Here is a 20451-nt window from a genome sequence, read left to right as displayed (position 1 = left end):
CATTGCAATGGCTGCTAAAGCTCCATGTCAGCCACATATGCACACAACCGTATGTATGAAAATCCAGTCATCAGAATAACTGAAAGGAGCTGTGGGAGCGTTGACAGAAAATTTTAGAAATCAACCCACAGCCATGGTGGAAACAAGGTCTGAAAAATTAATAAAGGAAACCAGTAAAGAAATACAAATACCTTTGACCTGTTGTAGCAAGAAATAGAGCAAAGAGCAGTGTCACAGGGTCTGGACGCCAAACAGCTGAGCAGTGTAACCAGCAGTGGCACTAGAATTACTAATTGAAGGATGGCCACATATAACTGCACTAATACAATGAAAGGACAATAGATGCTGTTAGTAACTTAAGTTACGGAAAAGGCTAATGTGGGGCTAATAAACCTTTACTTAACTATAAGGAATAACTTGAATTAAAATTAAGGTTAAAATGAAATGGAAATTAAAATTATTGAACAGGAAATATGGGCCATGCAAATCATGTACAACACTATGTTGCTTAGTGTACATACTAGGTAATAGTATTGTGGTAAATGACAGTAATATTAAAAGTTAGCCAGCAAGTATGACATGGATGAAACATACAAAAGCAGTATTCATGAACAATGAAATAAATAAACCAATAAAATTGCAATAAAACTTACACAGATCTTTAAAGTGTAAAAAAATTGTGTGTCTGTGTGAGGTGCAGAATGCTATGACACTGCACTATTAAATGCATGCTCAAATACCACAATTACAGTGAATGTTCATATAAGGCAATAAAAACCTACACATTTAAGTTCCCATATGTTAGTCAGGGGGTTAAAGCACATTATACACCATACAAAAGATGAAAAAGGGAAGGTCAAGAACCGATGGTACACACTGAATAGGTGTTGGGTTAGAAAACAAGAACACGATGCTAAAACAAGTTGTTGGAAGAATAGTGCTAAGCCGGTGAGGAGACCTTATGGCAGGTATCATTAAATCTTAAAATGTGTGATTCTTGCTAACCAACTGATCATTAAGAAGAGTGCCACTATGTTCATATCAATGTATAACAAATTTCCATCTCTTCTAACAAATTCAGCTTTTTTCCCTTTTTGGCAGAATGGAGGACTTTTAAATTGCTTAGCATCAGTGACTGATGGCCACCAGATTTTACGTGCCCTTTTCTGTTCTGTAAATACTCTACTTGTTTGTCCTATATATGAAGCATCATATTCACTGCAATTGATCTTATACATGCCTGAGCCAGCAAATTTATCTCTGTATAGCTCTTCATTGTGGATATAATGGTTCCGTAGATCATTGGCCAAACCAAAAATAATGTCTGCACCCTGTTTTTTTAAATAGTTTGGCTAGCTCTTATGAAAGATTTCCTATGAAGAGGATTATCACAAAATTAGGATTAATAGGTGGTGATGCGAGTGGGACCATGTGGCAATCTTCCCTTCGTAATTCTTGCAGGGAGTCTATGGCTTCGCAATGGCCACACTTGGCTGACGTATGGCCACTCCTCCAACTTGGGGATCCACCCAAGTGTGGGTGTGTAGCTTACTCATGGTGGCCCACGTTGTACGAGGGTGAGTCAAATGAAAATCTCAAATATTTTTTTAAATATTATTTATTGTGCAGAAGTGGTACAAAGCTGTATCACTTTTCAACATAATCTCCCCGTCACTTCGTGCAAGTCCTCCAGTGCTTACAAAGTGCATAAATTCCTTTAGAAGAAAATTCTTTTGGTAGTCTGCGCAACCACTCGTGCACCGCATGGCGTACCTCTTCATCAGAATGCAACTTCTTTCCTGCCATTGAGTCTTTGAGTGGTCCAAACATATGGAAATCACTTTCAGCAAGGTCTAGTGAGTATGGTGAATGAGGAACACTCTCAAAATGGAGGTCTGTGATTGTTTCAGTTGTTGTACGGGCAGTGTGGGGCTTTGCATTGTCGTGCTGCAAAAGGACACCTGCTGACAACAACCCACGTCGCTTTGATTTGATTGCAGGCCGCAGAAGACTTTTTAAGAGATCTGTGTATCATGCACTGGTGACAGTGGTCCCTCTAGGCATGTAATACTCCAAAATGACACCTTTTTCAGCCCAAAAGAGTCAGCATAACCTCCCCTGCTGATTGTTCTGTTCTAAACTTCTTTGTTTTTGGTGATGAGTAATGGCATCATTCCTTGCTCGCTCTCTTTGTTTACGGTTGGTGGAGGTGAACCCAGGTTTCATCCCCAGTAACAATTCTTTCAAGGAAGCCATCACCTTCTTGTTCAAAGCACCGAAGAAGTTCTTCTCAAGCATCAACATGTCGTTCTCTCATTTCAGGAATCCACTGCTGTGGTACCCATCTTGCAGACACTTTGTGAAACTGGAGTACATCATACACAATGTGGTGTGCTGATCTATGACTAATCTGTAAACATGCTGCAATGTCATTTAGTGTCACTCGGCGGTTTTCGTTGATGAATTTCAATATGTTTCACGTCTTCACTACGCAAAAACCGAGTAACAGAATACTGTTCTTCCCAGGTGCAAGTCGCAAGTGGGACGGCCATATTCATGTTGATACTGTGACGGTATGTGTGCATTTGCACTATGCTGCCACATACAGGCCATTCCGCACGCTGTTTGTAGCACACTTACCAACTTACAGGATAACGGCGCGAAATTTTGATTTGGTATTACAAATTTAAGATTATCATTTGGTCACCCTCGTATTAGACTGCTCGAATTTGGCCACCTTATGGTGAATCTCCTCCCGCCATGAACCATGGACCTTGCCTTTTGTGGCAAGGCTTGCGTGCCTCAGCGATACAGATAGCCATACCGTAGCTGCAACTACAATGGAGGGGTATCTGTTGAGAGGTCAGACAAATGTGTGGTTCCTGAAGAGGGGCAGCAGCCTTTTCAATGGTTGCAGGGGCAACAGTCTGGATGATTGACTGATCTGGCCTTGTATCAGTAACCAAAACGGTCTTCCTGTGCTGGTACTGCGAACAGCTGAAAGCATGGGGAAACTACAACCGTAGTTTTTCCCGAGGGCATGCAGCTTAACTGTATGGTTAAACGATGATGGTCTCCTCTTGGGTAAAATATTTTGGAGTTAAAATAGTCCCCCATTCGGATCCCTGGGCGGGGACTACTCAAGAGGATGTCGTTATCAAGAGAAAGAAAACTGGCATTCTACGGATCGGAGCATGGAATATCAGATCCCTTAATTGGGCAGGTAGGTCAGAAAATTTAAGAAAGGAAATGGATAGGTTAAAGTTAGATATAGTGGGAATTAGTGAAGTTCAGTGACAGGAGAAACAAGACTTCTGGTCACGTGATTACAGGTTGTTGTTGTTGTTGTTGTTGTTGTTGTTGTGGTCTTCAGTCCTGAGACTGGTTTGATGCAGCTCTCCATGCTACTCTATCCTGTGCAAGCTTCTTCATTTCCCAGTACTTACTGCAACCTACATCCTTCTGAATCTGCTTAGTGTATTCATCTCTTGGTCTCCCTCTACGATTTTTACCCTCCACGCTACCCTCCAATACTAAATTGGTGATCCCTTGATGCCTCGGAACAAGTCCTACCAACCGATCCCTTCTTCTGGTCAAGTTGTGCCACAAACTTCTCTTCTCCCCAATCCTATTCAATAATTCATCATTAGTTATGTGATCAACCCATCTAATCTTCAGCATTCTTCTGTAGCACCACATTTCGAAACCTTCTATTCTCTTCTTGTCCAAACTATTTATTGTCCATGTTTCACTTTCATACATGACTACACTCCATACAAATACTTTCAGAAATGACTTCCTGACACTTAAATCTATACTCGATGTTAACAAATTTCTCTTTTTCGGAAACGCTTAGTAGGTAAATATGTTTTGGGGCTAAGAAATTAAAGAGGAAGCCGCCTGCTAGAATTTTCCACAGAGCACAACTTAATCATAGCTAACACTTGGTTTAAGAACCATAAAAGAAGGTTGTATACATGGAAGAGGCCTGGAGAAAGGTATCAGATAGACTATATATAATGGTAAGACAGAGATTTAGGAACCAGGTTTTAAATTGTGAGACATTTCCAGGGGCAGATGTGGACTCTGACCACAATCTGTTGGTTATGAACGGTAGATTAAAACTGAAGAAACCACAAAAAAACGGTGGGACTTTAAGGAGATGGGACCTGGATAAACTGAAAGAACCAGAGGTTGTACAGAGTTTCAGGGAGAGCATAAGACAACAATTGACAGGAATGGCTGAAAGAAATACAGTAGAAGAAGAATGGATAGCTTTGAGGGATAAAATAGTGAAGGCAGCAGGTGATCAAGTAGGTAAAAAGACGAGGAAACAGAAGGAATATTGAATTTAATTGATGAAAGGAGAAAATATAAAAATGCAGTAAATGAAGCAGGCAAAAAGGAATACAAACGTCTCAAAAATGAGATCGACAGGAAGTGCAAAATGGCTAAGCAGGGGTGGCTAGAGGACAAATGTAAGGATGTAGAGGCTTATCTCACTAGGGGTAAGATAGATACTGCCTACAAGAAAATTAAAGAGACCTTTGGAGATAAGAGAACCACTTGTATGAACATCAAGAGCTCAGATAGAAACCCAGTTCTAAGCAAAGAAGGGAAAGCAGAAAGGTGAAGGAGTATATAGAGTGTCTATACAAGAGCGATGTACTTGAGGACAATATTATGGAAATGGAAAAGCATGTAGATGAAGATGAAATGGGAGATACGATACTGCATGAAGAGTTTGACAGAGCACTGGAAGACCTAAGTTGAAACAAGGCCCTGGGAGTAGACAACAATTCATTAGAACTAGTGATAGCCTTGCGAGAACCAGCCCTGACAAAATTCTACCATCTGGTGAGCAAGATGTATGAGACGGGTAAAATACTCTCAGACTTCAAGAAGACTATAATAGTTCCAATCCCAAAGAAAGCAGGTGTTGACAGATGAGAAAATTATTGAACTATCAGTTTAATAAGTCACATTTGGAAAATACTAACATGAATTATTTACAGACAAATAGAAAAACTGGTAGAAGGTGACCTCGGGGAAGATAAGTTTGGATTCCTTAGAAATGTTGGAACACGTGTGGCAATACTGACCCTACGACTTATCTTAGAAGATTGATTAAGGAAAGGCGAATCTACGTTTCTAGCATTTGTTTTGACAATGTTGACATGAATACTTTCTTTCAAAATCTGAAGGTGCCAGGGGTAAAATACAGGGAACGAAAGGCTATTTGCAAATTGTACAGAAACCAGATGGCAGTTATAAGAGTTGAGGGACATGAAGGGGAAGCAACGGTTGGGAAGGGAGTGAGACAGGGTTGTAGCGTATCCCCGATGTTATGCAATCTGTATATTGAGCAAGCAGTAAAGGAAACTAAAGAAAAAGTTGTAGTAGGAATTAAAATCCATGGAGAAGAAATAAAAACGTTGAGGTTCACCAATGACATTGTAATTCTGTCAGAAACAGCAAAGGAACTGGAAGAGCAGTTGAACTGAATGGACAGTGCTTTGAAAGGAGGATATAATATGAACATCAACAAAAGCAAAATGAGGAAAATGGAATGTAGTCGAATTAAATTGGGTGATGCTGAGGGAATTAGATTAGGAAATGAGACACAAAGTAGTAAATGAGTTTTGCTGTTTCGGGAGCAAAATAACTGATGATGGTCGAAGTAGAGAGGATATAAAATGTAGACTGGCAATGGCAAGGAAAGCGTTTCTGAAGAAGAGAAATTTGTTAACATCGAGTATAGATTTAAATGCAGGAAGTAACTTCTGAAAAGTATTTGTGTGGAGTGTTAGCATGTATGGAAGTGAAACATTGACGGTAAATAGAAGAGAGAAGAAGCTTTTGAAATGTGGATCTACAGAAGAATGCTGAAGATTATATGGGTAGACCACTTAACTAATGAGGAGGTATTGAATAGAATTGGGGAGAATAGAAATTTGTGGTACAACTTGACTAGAAGAAGGTATCGGTTGGTAGGACATATTCAGAGGCATCAAGGTATCCCCAGTTTATTATTGGAGGGCAGCGTGGAGGGTAAAAATCATAGAGGGAGAACAAGAGATGAATACACTTAACAGATTCAGAAGGATGTAGGTTGCAGTAAGTACTGGGAAATGAAGAAGCTTGTACAGGATAGAGTATCATGGAGAGCTGCATCAAACCAGTCTCTGGACTGAAAACCACAACAACAACAATGACAATGTGGTGAAACTGTAAACTTTCTGACACACAACTCCTGGTGCCAGTGGACAATGCCAAAGTAGCTGATTTGGTTTTACATTTTACCCGTGAAATTGTTTCTTACTCCTCAGTGTGATGTAGTGCATATTAGCCTCGTCAGCCAGTTGAGGGAGTTTTTTTTTAGGGGGTGGGTGTGCCCCATTGCCTGCTCTGACATGTGGGGTCCATGGCTGCCCTTGCTTGATGGTCTGATCTGGCTCATGCCCTTCCTACTTTTCTAATTCTTAGTATTCTTTTACATCTGTTGTTGGCTGACAGAGTCATAGTCATTGTTCTCTTTCCTGTGATTTTGTGTTGCATATGTAGCTAGTTTTCTTGTGGTGATAGAGGGTGTAGCAGCATTGGTCAGATGTAGAGGGTGTCTCTCTGGTCGCATAATGTATCCCGGCGGTCTCCTGTTGTTTTCTGGGTGGGTCAACTCTCCCACCTTCACCCTCCCCCCTGCGGGTTTGGGGGTTAGAATAGACCCGCGGTATTCCTGCCTGTTGTAAGAGGCGAATAAAAGGAGCCCCTCCCCCTCAAGGGGGTAGTTAGCACCTGCGTCCGGAGACGGACGGATTCACGACCTATATTTGCGTTCATTTTGGTTTTTCACTTCTTCTGGTTTCTTCCTTCCTTTGGTTGGTTCCTTTTTTTGTTCTTCTCCATCTCACTGTCTTACTTACTCTTCTCCTTGCCTTCTTCTGCTTGCCTTCTTATTCTTGCCTCCTTCTCTGGTCTCCGCTTCGGCATTTGAGACATTCTGTCCTTTCTTTTCCTCTCTCCTTTCTTTTTCCTCTTCTTCCTTCCTCCCTGTGCGTGCCTGAAGGCCGACCCACACGTTCACACGCGTAGCCGGTGACGGGGTAACGCGTGATTCCCCGCCCTGGGTAGACAAGTAAGGCACGCACGTACCCCCTGCTAAAGGCCAGGCCCAAGGAGGGGTGATTGCCTGAGCTGACACCTTCCGACCATGCCGATTGGTCCCTCCGTCGGTTTCTCGGGAGGTGTGACCTGAGGTGTGAAGAATCACCTAAGGCGGGAGTGCCTTCTGAGAGCGTCCCCACAAGGAAGGAGCGCACCATCGGAGATGCTGGCAATCATGGGGGATTCCTCTGCAACGGATTTCTCTTCTTCTTCTCTCTCGACTTCTGCCCACAAACGGAAACTTGACCAGCCACCAGTGACAAAAGTACTACCGCCTGCCCCACAGTTCCTCGTAGTTTCTCGATCTGAGAATGGAAAGGATTTTTTCCTCTGTCAACCCTTTCGTTATCCAGGAGGGCGTAGATGCCATAGCCGGATCTGTCAAGTCTTGTACCAGGTTTCGTAATGGTACCTTGGTATTAGAAACTGAGAGCGCCTTTCAGGCACAAAAACTGTTTCGGGTCACACTCCTGTACACGTTCCCTGTCCGGGTGGAGGCTCACCGCACTTTGAATTCGTCTCGTGGTGTGGTATATACTAGATCACTCGACGGATTGACTGACGAGGAGATTCAGTCTTCCTTCACTGAGCAGGGCGTGACGGCTGTCCATAGGGTCATGAAAAAGGTCAACAATGACCTTGTACCGAGCCGGACACTTTTTTTGACCTTTGATAGTGTTCATCTGCCATCGCACATCAAAGCGGGCTACGAGGTTATTTCTGTTCTCCCCTATGTCCCGACACCTACGTGCTGCTACCAGTGTCAGCGTTTTAATCACACTCGCCAGTCTTGTTCCAATGCGGCTACATGTGTGACTTGTGGCAGGGATGCCCATGAGGGTGACTGTCCAGCTCCGTCTCCTCATTGTGTGAACTGTCACGGCGACCATGCAACATCCTCCCGCGACTGTCCCATCTACAAGGAAGAACGCTGTATCCAAGAAATTCGGGTCAAAGAGAAAGTCTCCACCTCGGCTGCTCGCAAGCTATTCGCTAGTAGGAAGCCCACGTTGCTCCCAGCGGGGAAGTACAGTACTGTCCTCGCCTCTCCTCGGACTACCAGGGAGGTGGCGAAGCAGGCATGTGATCTGACCTTCAGCACTACGGTCGTCCATTCGGCCAGTGCTAAGATTGCCTGGTTGACGTCTCCTCTTCCTCCTGTCGCCCCTCCGACACAAGCACCCTTATCAGCTTCTGCCAGGACGAAGACCCAGAAGTCAGAATCACGGGCCTTCAAGAAGGAACTGTCTCGTGCAGCCCTTCTACGTACCTCGAACCCTCAGCCATCGACCAATCCTTCCACAAAACGACCTTCCAAGAAGGCTCATAGGAAGCACAGTTCTCCTTCCCCGCCACGGCGCATTTCTCCTCCTGTGCCACCCAGCAATTGCCGCCCCAGGCCGTCATCCGTTTTGCCTGGCTGCACTGCTGGTAGCCGAACATCTGGCCGTTCACCAGCGGAGGAAGCTCCCCCTCCCGGCCATCTTCACAAGATGGCCGATGAACCTATAGAACAAATGGACGATGACTGTGCGCCTCCTGCTAGCGACGGCAGTGCTCGCTCGAAGCTGGGCCCTCAGCGGCCTTCGAGATGACCCCTTCTTGCATCTTCTTCTTCTCACGATGGCACTTATTCACTGGAATATTCGCAGCATTCGCTCCAACCGAGAGGACTTGACATTGCTGCTCCGCTTGCACCATCTGCTCGTCGTAGCCCTCCAGGAAACGAAGCTACGCCAATGCGATCAAATTGCCTTGGCACACTACATCTCTGTGCATTTTGACTTACCCCTGCGGCAGTTATTCCGGCTCATGGAGGGGTTATGTTGCTGGTCCGGGATGATATCTACAATGATCCCATCACATTGCACACCGGCCTGCAGGCAGTTGCCGTCCGCATTACTCTCCCCACTTTTACATTTTCCATCTGTACCGTTTACACTCCATCGTCGTCTGCCGTTACCAGGGCAGACATGCTGCAAATTATTGCTCAGCTCCCAGCACCATTTTTGTTAACTGGAGACTTCAATGCTCACCATCCTCTTTGGGGCTCTCCATCATCCTGTCCGAGGGGCTCCCTGTTAGCAGACGTTTTCAACCAGCTCAATCTCGTCTGCCTCAATACTGGCACCCCTACTTTCCTTTCAGACACCTCTCACACATATTCCCATTTAGACCTCTCTGTATGTACTACTCAACTTGCACGCCGGTTTGAGTGGTATGCGCTTTCTGATACGTATTCGAGCGACCACTTCCCGTGTGTTATCCATCTCCTGCATCATACCCCCTCTCCGTGCTCAACTAGTTGGAACATCTCCAAAGCAGATTGGGGGCTCTTCTCATCCAGGGCGACCTTTCAGGATCAAACCTTCACAAGCTGCGATAGTCAGGCCGCACACCTCACGGAAGTCATTCTCACTTCTGCTGAATATTCCATCCCTCACACTACTTCTTCTCTACACCGTGTACCGGTCCCCTGGTGGACCGCAGCATGTAGAGACGCCTTACGTGCTCGTCGACGTGCTTTACGCACCTTTAAACACCACCCTACAGTGGCAAATTGTATCAATTATAAACGATTACGTGCGCAGTGTCGTCGTATTTTTAAAGAAAGCCAGCTGGGCTGCTTTCACAAGCACCTTCAATAGTTTTACTCCTCCTCCTGTTGTCTGAGGTAGCCTGCGCCGGCTATCTGACACTAAGGTCCACTCACCAGTTTCTGGCTTGACGGTCGCGATTGACGTCCTTGTGGCCCCTGAGGATGTCTCCAATGCCTTCGGCCGCTTTTTCGCAGAGGTTTCGAGCTCCACTCATTACCCCCCTGCCTTCCTTCCCCGAAAACAGGCAGAGGAGGCTCGGCCACCTAATTTCCACTCCTCGAATTGTGAAAACTACAATGCCCCATTCTCCATGCCGGAACTCGAAAATGCACTTGCCCGGTCACGGTCCTCCGCTCCGGGGCCTGATTCTATTCATATTCAGATGCTGAAGAACCTTTCTCCTGCGGGTAAAGGTTTCCTTCTTCGTACTTACAATCACATCTGGATTGAGGGACATGTTCCCGCACATGCTGGCGCGAGTCTATTGTTGTACCGATTCCTAAACCGGGGAAGGACAAGCACTTGCCTTCCAGTTATCGACCCATCTCGCTTACCAGCTGTGTCTGTAAGGTGATGGAGCGAATGGTTAACTCTCGTTTGGTTTGGCTGCTCGAATCTCGACGCCTACTTACCAATGTACAATGTGGATTTCGTAGGCGCCGCTCTGCTGTTGACCATCTGGTTACCTTGTCAACCTTCATTATGAATAACTTCTTGCGGAAGCGCCCGACCGTGGCTGTGTTCTTTGATTTGGAGAAGGCTTACGACACCTGTTGGAGGGCGGGCATTCTCCGCACCATGCATACATGGGCCTTTCGCGGTCGCCTCCCTCTTTTTATTCGTTCCTTTTTAATGGATCGACAGTTCTGGGTACGTGTGGGTTCTGTCCTGTCAGACACCTTTCGCCAGGAGAATGGGGTGCCACAGGGCTCCATTTTGAGCGTCGCTCTCTTCGCCATAGCGATCAATCCAATAATGGATTGCCTCCCAGATGATGTATCAGGCTCCCTTTTCGTGGACAATTTTACCATCTATTGCAGCGCGCAGCGTACATGTTTCCTGGAGTGCTGTCTTCAGCGTTCTCTTGACCGTTTTTACTCCTGGAGTGTCGCCAATGGCTTCCGTTTTTCTGCTGAGAAAACGGTCTGTATCAACTTGTGGCGCTACAGAGAGTTTCTCCCACCGTCCTTACGACTCGGCCCTGTTGCTCTCCCATTCGTGGAGACAACAAAATTTTTAGGTCTTACATTTGACAGGAAACTTAGTTGGTCTCCACATGTGTCAAATTTGGCTGCCCGTTGCAACCGTTCTCTAAATGTCCTCCGTGTTCTCAGTGGCACGTCGTGGGGAGCGGATCGAACAGTCGTACTTCGCCTATATCGGTCGATCGTCCGCTCCCAGCTGGATTATGGGTGTTTTGTATACTCCTCTGCACAGCCGTCCATCTTACGCCGCCTCAACTCCATACGACATCGAGGTTTACGGCTCGCGATCGGAGCATTTTATACTAGTCCCGTCGAGAGTCTTCATGCTGAAGCCGGTGAATTGCCACTCACCCACCGGTGCGATATACTGCTTTGTCATTACGCCTGTCGGCTACTGTCAATGCCCGACCACCCATCGTATCGTTCCTTTTTTGACGACTCTCTCGACCGTCAATACTGGTTGTATGTCTCTGCCCTGCTACCCCCTGGAGTTCGCTTTCGTCGCCTCCTTCAACACCTTGATTTTTCACTCCCTGCAACCTTTAGAGTGGACGAGAGCCACACGCCACCTTGGCTCCAGGCTCAGGTTCGCGTTCACCTTGACCTCCGCTCGCTCCCAAAGGAGGTTACCCCCGGTTCAGTATACCACTCCCGTTTTGTCGAACTTCGTTCGAAGCTCATTAATATGACCTTCATTTATACAGATGGCTCTAAGACCAATGACGGGTCAGGTGTTCTTTTATTGTCGGGGCACAAAGTTTCAAATACCGGCTACATGGCCATTGTTCGGTCTTCACAGCTGAGCTCTTTGCCCTCTACCAGGCTGTTCTTTACGTCTGCCGCCACCGACATTCTGCTTATGTCATCTGCTCCGATTCTCTGAGCGCCATCCAGAGCCTCAGTGATCCGTATCCGGTTCACCCTTTCGTGCACCGGATCCAATGCTCTCTTCAGCAGCTGGTGGACGACGGGTCTCCAGTTAGCTTTATGTGGGTTCCTGGCCATGTCTGTATCCCTGGGAACGAAGCTGCAGATGCCGCGGCCAAGGCTGCGGTCCTCCAGCCTCGGACGGCTTCTTGTTGTGTCCCTTCATCATATTGTAGCACAGTCATTTGTCGGCGCATTTTATCGCTGTGGCATGCCGATTGGGGTGCACTTAGGGACAACAAGCTTCGGGCCTTGAAACCTCTTCCCGCAGCTTGGACGTCCTCCTCACGTCCTTCTCGGCGGGAGGAGGTTGTTTTGGCCCGGCTACGAATTGGACACTGCCAGTTCAGCCATCGCCATCTGCTGATGGCAGCGCCGGCGCCGTTCTGTCCATGTGGTCAATTGCTGACGGTCCGCCACGTTTTAACGTCCTGTCTGGATTTTACTACGCTGCGTGTTGATCTTGGCCTGCCATGTACTCTGGATGCCATTTTAGCGGATGACCCAGGAGCTGCTGCTCGCATTCTTTGTTTTATCAACTTGACACACCTGTCTAAGAACGTTTGATTATGCTGTAGTTTTTTAATCCTATGCCTGTTAATACGTCTTTTATAGTGTTGTCCCTTTTAGTTGCTGTTTTAACCTTGTGCCTCGCTGTACATTCCTAAATTAGTCAGGGCGCTAATGACCATTGTAGTTGTGCACCCTAAAACCACAAAAAACAAAAAACCTTCACCCTTTTACCCCTCTCTTTCTTCCACTTGCTTTTATCTCTTGGCTTGCATGATTCTCATGCACAAGAGAGTCCATTGGGATTTGTCTGTTGTGTACTTTATCTGTGGGGACTATTCCCATCTTGACACACAAACGGTTAAGGGACTGATGACCTCATAGTTTGGTCCTTTAACTCTATCAATCCATCCATACATTGCCCAACTGGAAAAGAACAGGGCATGCTACCAATAACTGGTAAATACAACATAACACTTGGTTAAATGGAAACAATGTGCCCTACAAAAGCCAGAGACAATTATTCTAACACATTTCCTACCTTACGTTTGGGAGCACTAAGGACAAGGTAGTGGAAGGGGCTCCCAGCCAAAACATGGCAAGTTAGAAAAATATCCATAAAATGAGATTTTTTTCTGTTGTGATGTAGGGCATATCTTAATATATTGCGTGGGAGCCAACATTCTGTAGGAATTAGGTATCCTATTACATGAGTAGATTAGTACATTTACTTCTGTATGCATCCTCTTTGGTTTGAAGCTGGCACAGTACTTACAGTAGAATATCTTTGGCTTTCCTCTCAGACCCATGCCTCCATCTTTGCTACCCTCCTTGTTTACCTTTCCCTTGGGTTGTGAGTAACTGAATCCACTTTCCCTTCTTCCCCTTTTTTTGCCCTCTCTCCTCCCTGACAAAGGAACAAAGCTCCGGAAGCTAGGATACGTAAATTTTCTGTTCTGTTTTGTGTATCTATCGGCTGTACTGAGCTTAGGTAAGTACTGGCCAGCCCCTCTATGTCTTTGTTAGTATTTAGTACATAAATAATAAGACATAAGGACTTTATGAGAGAAGATGGTGGAATTAAAGTGGAAAAACTGCAATCAAACAGTAGGTTGTGAAGTGAAAGTTCATTAAGAGAAGTTAAAATTGATTTTCCAGCAGGAAATACTACGGTGTCTGTGTTTTGAGAGAAACAGGGTTTCAACATTATTGACTAGTTGAAAAAGAGAACATCCACCATTAACTCTCATGTTGTTGTTGTTGTTGTGGTCTTCAGTCATGAGACTGGTTTGATGCAGCTCTCATTACATGACATTATTAGACTGTTTACGCAGTGAGTTGAATATTTTGTGCAGGATATTAATCATTTTGGTGTCTCACACAACTGTCAGACCCCGACTGAGGTGGTAATTGATGTAATGTGTCGATAGGTCATCCTCACAAAAAACAAACCAGATTAAAAAGTGAAGCACACTATGATTTTTTTTTAACCTAAATGTGACATTTTGTTTTTAAGGTGAGTAGTTGTCGTTGTCTGTCCTATCAATCGGTTTTCGTGTTCCGTACAGGGCTTTCCACTACAGCTATAGCATTTTCTGTATTGGTATTTGTGCCTATATATTCTTATATCTTCTACTGTTTTAATCTTTCATAAATATTGAACTATCACTTATTTTCACCAGATGCAGGAAAAAGAAGCTAAGTACCATGTGATCAAACTTCAAGAAGAGAGCTTAAAAGTGAAACAAATCCTCTCAAAGATATCATTGGTTGTCAGATCTGCTGAACAGAAAGGAAATATTGATGATTATCAAGCACTTTATAAAAAGGCTATCGAGGTATGAAAGTATTATCTGCCTCTTTCATGCATTCTGTTCTATTATTATGAATAATTTCTTGGGTTGTTAAGACATGAGTTGTTATATTTATTTCATTTTTTAGGAACGAGATGAATATAAACTGAAAGCTCACAATCAGTCATGTGCTATAATGAAATTAGAAAGAGAGCTGTGTAAAATAAAAAACGGTATCTTGGACAACAAAAACGTTGGTTCAAATAGTGCATCATATTTGGATAAGGAAATTGATTTTTTGCATACAGAAAATGCCTCTCTCAGAAATGAACTCAAATGCCTTAAAAACCTTCTAAGTGATCAAGAGCGTTTGAAGAAAGAACTGTCTGACAGCAACTTGGAGAATATTTCTCTTAAAGAACAGATTGTGAATAAACAAACAGAGTTAATGGAAATGCAGTATCAGTTTGACAGTAAACTGAAAAAAGTACAGACAGAATGTGAACAACATACATTAAATCTACAAAAGAAACTTTCAGAGTGTCAAGAACAACTAACAGAGGCCAAGATTTCAAAGGAGTTGACAGAGAGTAATCTGAAGGAGAAATATGAATGTGCTTTGAATAAAGTGAAAGAAATGCAGCAGAAGCTTGAGAAAATGGTTGACGATAACGTAAGTACATCTTGAATGCTGTGCAATGAAACTTGATTCATTTCCAAGTACAGTAGGTGTATCAGAGTGAAGTTCATATAACAGCTTGCTGTGTATGTTGTATTTGCATTCATCATCAATGGGCTTAGGTATATTTCTGATGCTTGAAAATCAAGGTTGATGCTTGTTACATTTTCTATGGCCCGACGAAACTACAATTTTTCAGTCATAACTGTGGGTTCTTTGATTGTTCTGGGAGATGGTTGGTTGGAACTACAACGTATGAAATATTAATTCACCTTATTACATGAATGATAAAAAGATTTACTTAACTTTGTACAATCTTATACTTACAACTGTTACTGAATACTAAAATATCACTTGATGCACACTTTTACTATACTTTTCTCTCCAAATGCAAAGATCTCAGTGTTCAAAAGTACAGTTCCAGCAAGACATGATTAGAATATGAGCCCTAACTAATCAATGTTATTGTCTTGATTGGAGATCACGAACTTTGGCTTGAGCCTTCCTCTCCTCAGCTGTGTATTGGCATCCATGCAGTGGCATTGCGGTGCTAAGAGAGAAGGCATGGCTTTGCCAGTGCCTCCCATTCATTGTTGTGGAGTGCAGCAAGACATTATTAACTTCTGTGATATTGATGTGAAGTGCCAACTGTCATGGCACTTCGATCTTTGGACAATACCACAATTTTAATCTTATGTGAAGCCGCTAGCTGATAGGTGAATATTCAACTACTTTGTAGTAGTGAAATTTTGAACAGTGTTACAAATGAGAAACAGAAACCAGAGATACCTGTTACCCAACATTTCACCCTCTGTGAATTCAGGATTTTCCATTATAACTGCATAATATAATCTCTAAATTTATTTTCATGCAGGAGTTTTCACTCCATTTTGCTTACACCATATATGAAATATTCTGGGTTAACAGCCAGATTGTCATGGAAATATGCATGATATTATGCCCCCCCCCCCCCCACTCCCCGACTGAACAGTTAATTTTTTTTAAATATATATAAACCAAAAACATGCTTGTCAGAACATACTCCTCATAATTTTCATAGGAGGAAAGCATAGAGCTGCATATGTAATACATGTTAGCAAGAATTTGATGGTACACAAGCAATCTTAAAATTGAGATGTGGGGTGGGGACAGTGGCAGTTGTAGAAAATATTATTTCATTTTGGTGCTTACCTTCAATGTTAATAGAAGAAAACTGATTTTAATTAATAACTGTCATGAGGAAAAAAATGAAACAATTTTTAAGTTAAAATTGGCATATTCATGTAGTAGAATAAGTTGCAAAATGACGACAAAAGAATAAATTAACTAAAATACTTCATAGAATATTTTATGGCATGAATTGAATATTTCATTCCATTTTTCTGCTATGCCCAAGTTGAGATGACCAAATGAAAACCATTTTGAGAAAATAAAAAATAGATGACTTCTACATACCAAAAGAAGGGATGGAGGAGGAGGTGGTTACAGTTGTATTTCATAACTGCACAACAGTCTGGTGCATATTTAATGTTTCACCAGTTTTATTAATTGTTAAGAACTGTGTCTAGTACCTTACACACTGAATTTATGAAAATTATGCTTCTTGGAGAGTAATGTGTGATGCCTGGTTGGCTAGTTTGTTGTATACATTCTACGTTTAATGAAGTACATAAAATGATTCACATTACTGTTGCATTATAAAATGCTGTCAAACTGATTTGTATATTAGTGGCACTAGTAGATTTTAAGCTGTAAATTGATTCAATGAATGTTAATAACTTATGAAATAAAGCCTGAGAATTAAAATAATTACTCTGTAAATGAGTACAATATTGCTTAGTCCAATTGTAATCAAGTAACTTGTAGAAATACCACAGCTTAACAATTTTGTTGGACATGAAATGGAATTCTCACATAGGCTCAGTCATGTATAAATCACATGGCAGACTGGTTCAGTGGTGGAATAGTAGGGAAATGAAATTAGTCTACAAAGGAGGTGCTTACTAAACATCTGGGTGACCTATTCCACATTATTGCTCAAGTATGTGAGACCCATACCAAATATGGCTAACAGAGGATTTTGAATGTATACAAAAAAGGCCAGCATGACTGGTCAAAAGTAGGTTGAGTGCATGGGTGAGCCTCATGGAGACGATGAAAAAACTGATCTGGCAAACATTTGAAGATAGAAACAAAGTATTTCATTAAATCCTACTTAGAAAGTTTCAAAAATGAACTGTAAGTGATGAATCGAGAAATATACACTTAAAAAAAAAAGAGCAAGGTACTAAAGGTTGGAAATTGGTAAATGTGACAGACATGTGCAGCAAACAAATGATTACAATTTCAGAAAAATTGGGTGATCTATTCAAGAGAGAGCTTCACAAACTATGCAAGTCAGTGATGAGTTAGTCCACCTCTAGCTCTTATGCAACGTCCTTCTATGAAAAGAAATGGGACTCCGTGCCATCACTCTTGGTTGCTGGGCCATATGGCAAGTGACTGTTAGATTGGCATCCCATTGCTGCTTGAGGCATCTCCAGAACATCCTCTTTGGCCATCAGTGCTCAGTTCCAAGTAGGACTCATCAATGACGACAGTTCTACTCCCGTCTGTGAGATTGCAGACCGAATGTGCCAGACACCACTGCAAATGGGCTTGTTGGTGTAGAGAGGTCAATGGTAATTGGCAAGAGTTGCACTGTGACCTCAGATCTTCTCTGTGAGTGCCTATTAATGGTCCTTGTGGCCACTGAAGGACCAGTTGCACATCAAATTGATAAGGAATCTGGGGCTCTAAGTGCCAGTTTGATGATTGCTTGGTCCTCACGTTCTGCTGTCTCTTTAAGTTGACCTCTTCTTGATGCCATGTTCTGCCATGGTTCATCTGTTCCTGCCAACATCAAAAAGTGGCATTGCTCCATTAAAATGTTGAGCTATTTGCGATTGCCTCAACTGGCTTCTTTAAATCCAACTACTCATCCCCTCTCAAATGCTGACATGTGCATATTATTCAACTGTCTGTCTGTGAGGCATAGTTATTGTCCAACTCAGTACAGGGAATGAAATTCAAAACTAGTTTATGCCCTGGTATCAACATGCCCCTGTTTACTATCATTGCCAGTTGTGCAGTGATTGCACTGCAGTGTCAGTTATCCATCGACTGTGGAAGTTTACAATTTTGCATTTTCCATCGAAATCTGTGAGAGTATCAATTTGTGAATTTTAGAGTGTATTACAACCCTTATATATGATTTCTGTGGGGATACAAAGACAATGTTAGACTAATTACAATGCATTCAGAGGCATTTCAGCAATCATTCTTCCAATGCTCTATATGAGAATGGAATGCAAAGAAGCTGTAATAACTGGTACTATTGGTATGAATTCACAGAGGTTTCCAGAGTATGGATATAGGTCTATGCTGACAGACTGAGTGTGCCAGCATCAGATATGTGACTAGATTTCCACCAGGTAGTATGGATGCATGGTATTATATGTAACATCATTATCATGGAGGTTATAGTGGTTATTTTCGGGTTTTCTTTTGGTATTGTAATATCTTCACCTGGTATGTCCAGAGATTGAAAATTATTTGGTTATTTTATAGGGAAATATGTTGCCCAGTAGGTGTGCTTGGGGAGAATATTGATGTGGCTTTAGATGAGACAGAGGAACAGCTGATAGAATAATTGTGAGTTGACAAATAATGGAAAAACATAGTAGAGACAAGAAATCTCATAGGAGGCAGGTGACCATGGTTATATTATAATGTAATATTGTACTGGAGCTGAATAGTTCACTTCAAGAAAGCCATACAGCCAGTGAAAAATGACTCTTTTTACCCATACTGCTCAATTGACGAGTTGTGGACTTATTTCCCTCATCAGATATCCAAGAGCACAGAGGACCCAGGATACAAGTGCTAGTAGATGAATAAGTAACTTAAGTTGACAGACTACTCTGACTTTCAGTAGTCTGTCAACTTATATCCTTTCATTTTTCCCTCTCCTTCCCTCTTTCCTGACGAAGCAACTGCCAGTTGCGAAAGCTCGTAATTCTGTGTGTGTGTTTTGTTCATGTGCCTGTCTGCCGGCGCTTTCCCGCTTGGTAAGTCTTGGAATCTCTGTTTTTAATATATATATATATATATATACTTGTATATCAGATCAAACATCAGAAAACCCAGGATGGAATGTAACAATATTATGAAAAGGAAAGTTGCTACTTGCCATATCGCAGAGATGCTGAGTTGCAGATAGGCACAACAAAAGACAGTCTTTTTGTCATGCCTATCTGCGACTCAGAATATCTGCTATATAGTGAGTAGCAACTTGTATATCCGAAACACATCAATTGAGCAGTTTGGGTGATAATTATTTTTCATTGACTATATGGCTTCTCTGAATTGACCTTTCCAGTACAGTGCTACATTATAAAAAAAGAAAAGTTCTATGAACACAGTATAAATATGCGCTTCCTATATATCGATTTCAAACAAGCCTTCGATAGCATAATTTGGCAAGAACTATACAGAGTGCTGACAGAAATTGGTATCTGAGCCAAACTAATAAATCTAATAAAAACCTCAATGGCAGAGACAAGAGAAAAAGTACAAATATTTAACAGAAGTAGTATAAGCTTTGTCTTCTATTAAGGAGCCAAGCATGGGACAGTCTCTCTGCTGTGTTATTCAATATAGCCCTTCACAGTGTAGTACATAACATGAATAAAAGAGGCATTATACTTATGAAAACCAGCCAGATATGTGCTGAGGGTGGTGACAACAGTAGGAAGAAATGCTAACACACTTGAAGAAACATACATGGCAATGAAATAAGGGGCATTAAAAATCAGCCTTACAGTAAATGGAAAAAGGGGGAAAAAAGATAATGCCACAATCTGAGGCCAGAACAACTCCTACAGATGGAAATATAAATGGAAAATTTTTCAAAGGAGTCTCATCTTTGGCAACCTTGCATCAAATAACAGCAGTGTAAGCACTATAGGGGAAAGGCAACAAGCAGGAATTGCATTGTATTGTGGTAAGTTCCTATGGGATCAAACTGCTGTGGTCATTGATCCCAAGGCTTACACACTACTTAATCTAACTTATGCTAAGGACAACACACACATCCATGCCCGAGGGAGGACTCGAATCTCCGATGGCACGAGCTGAGGCAAGGTGCCCAAGACCAAGTGGCTACCCTGCACAGCAAGAAGCAGAAAACAGAGCTTACTTTGCAGATTTACAGCTGTTCAAAAGTAGCCTTGTTACAAGAAGAACAAAACTCCTAATATATAACTCCCTAGTTAGCCCAATTTTTACATGTGGGTTTGAGGTATGGATGCTGATAGAAGATGGCAAAAGCTCTTTAATAACCTTTGGGCAAAAAGTAATACATAAAATGTATGGCTGAATAATGGAAGAAAAAGGCTGAGGAGCACACTGTAACATCGAGCTACAAGCACTAATATGAGTAGGCGGTATAGTAAAATTTGTCAAATCATAATGAATAGAATGGGTAGGACAGTTGGAGAGAATGGCAGAGGGTAGAATACAGAAGAAAAGGA

The 20451-nt window shown here is 42.7% G+C and overlaps 1 protein-coding gene across 6 annotated transcripts in view; it reads left to right on the top strand.

Annotated features, from left to right (window-relative positions):
- The window catches only part of LOC126336272 (muscle-specific protein 300 kDa-like), a 199689-nt gene that overhangs the window by 32869 nt on the left and 146369 nt on the right, over nucleotides 1-20451 (top strand). For all 6 annotated transcript variants that reach the window (XM_049999771.1, XM_049999782.1, XM_049999792.1 and 3 more), the window contains 2 exons: nucleotides 14089-14244; nucleotides 14348-14872. In XM_049999771.1, the coding sequence (XP_049855728.1) occupies nucleotides 14089-14244; nucleotides 14348-14872 (681 nt within the window). The remainder of the gene's footprint in view (nucleotides 1-14088; nucleotides 14245-14347; nucleotides 14873-20451) is intronic.

This window comes from Schistocerca gregaria, chromosome 1 (assembly GCF_023897955.1).
Source record: "Schistocerca gregaria isolate iqSchGreg1 chromosome 1, iqSchGreg1.2, whole genome shotgun sequence".
In the NCBI taxonomy this organism is placed as follows: domain Eukaryota; kingdom Metazoa; phylum Arthropoda; class Insecta; order Orthoptera; family Acrididae; genus Schistocerca; species Schistocerca gregaria.
The sequence above is the reverse complement of the archived record's forward strand: the minus strand, read 5'-3'. Positions and strand labels throughout refer to the sequence as shown.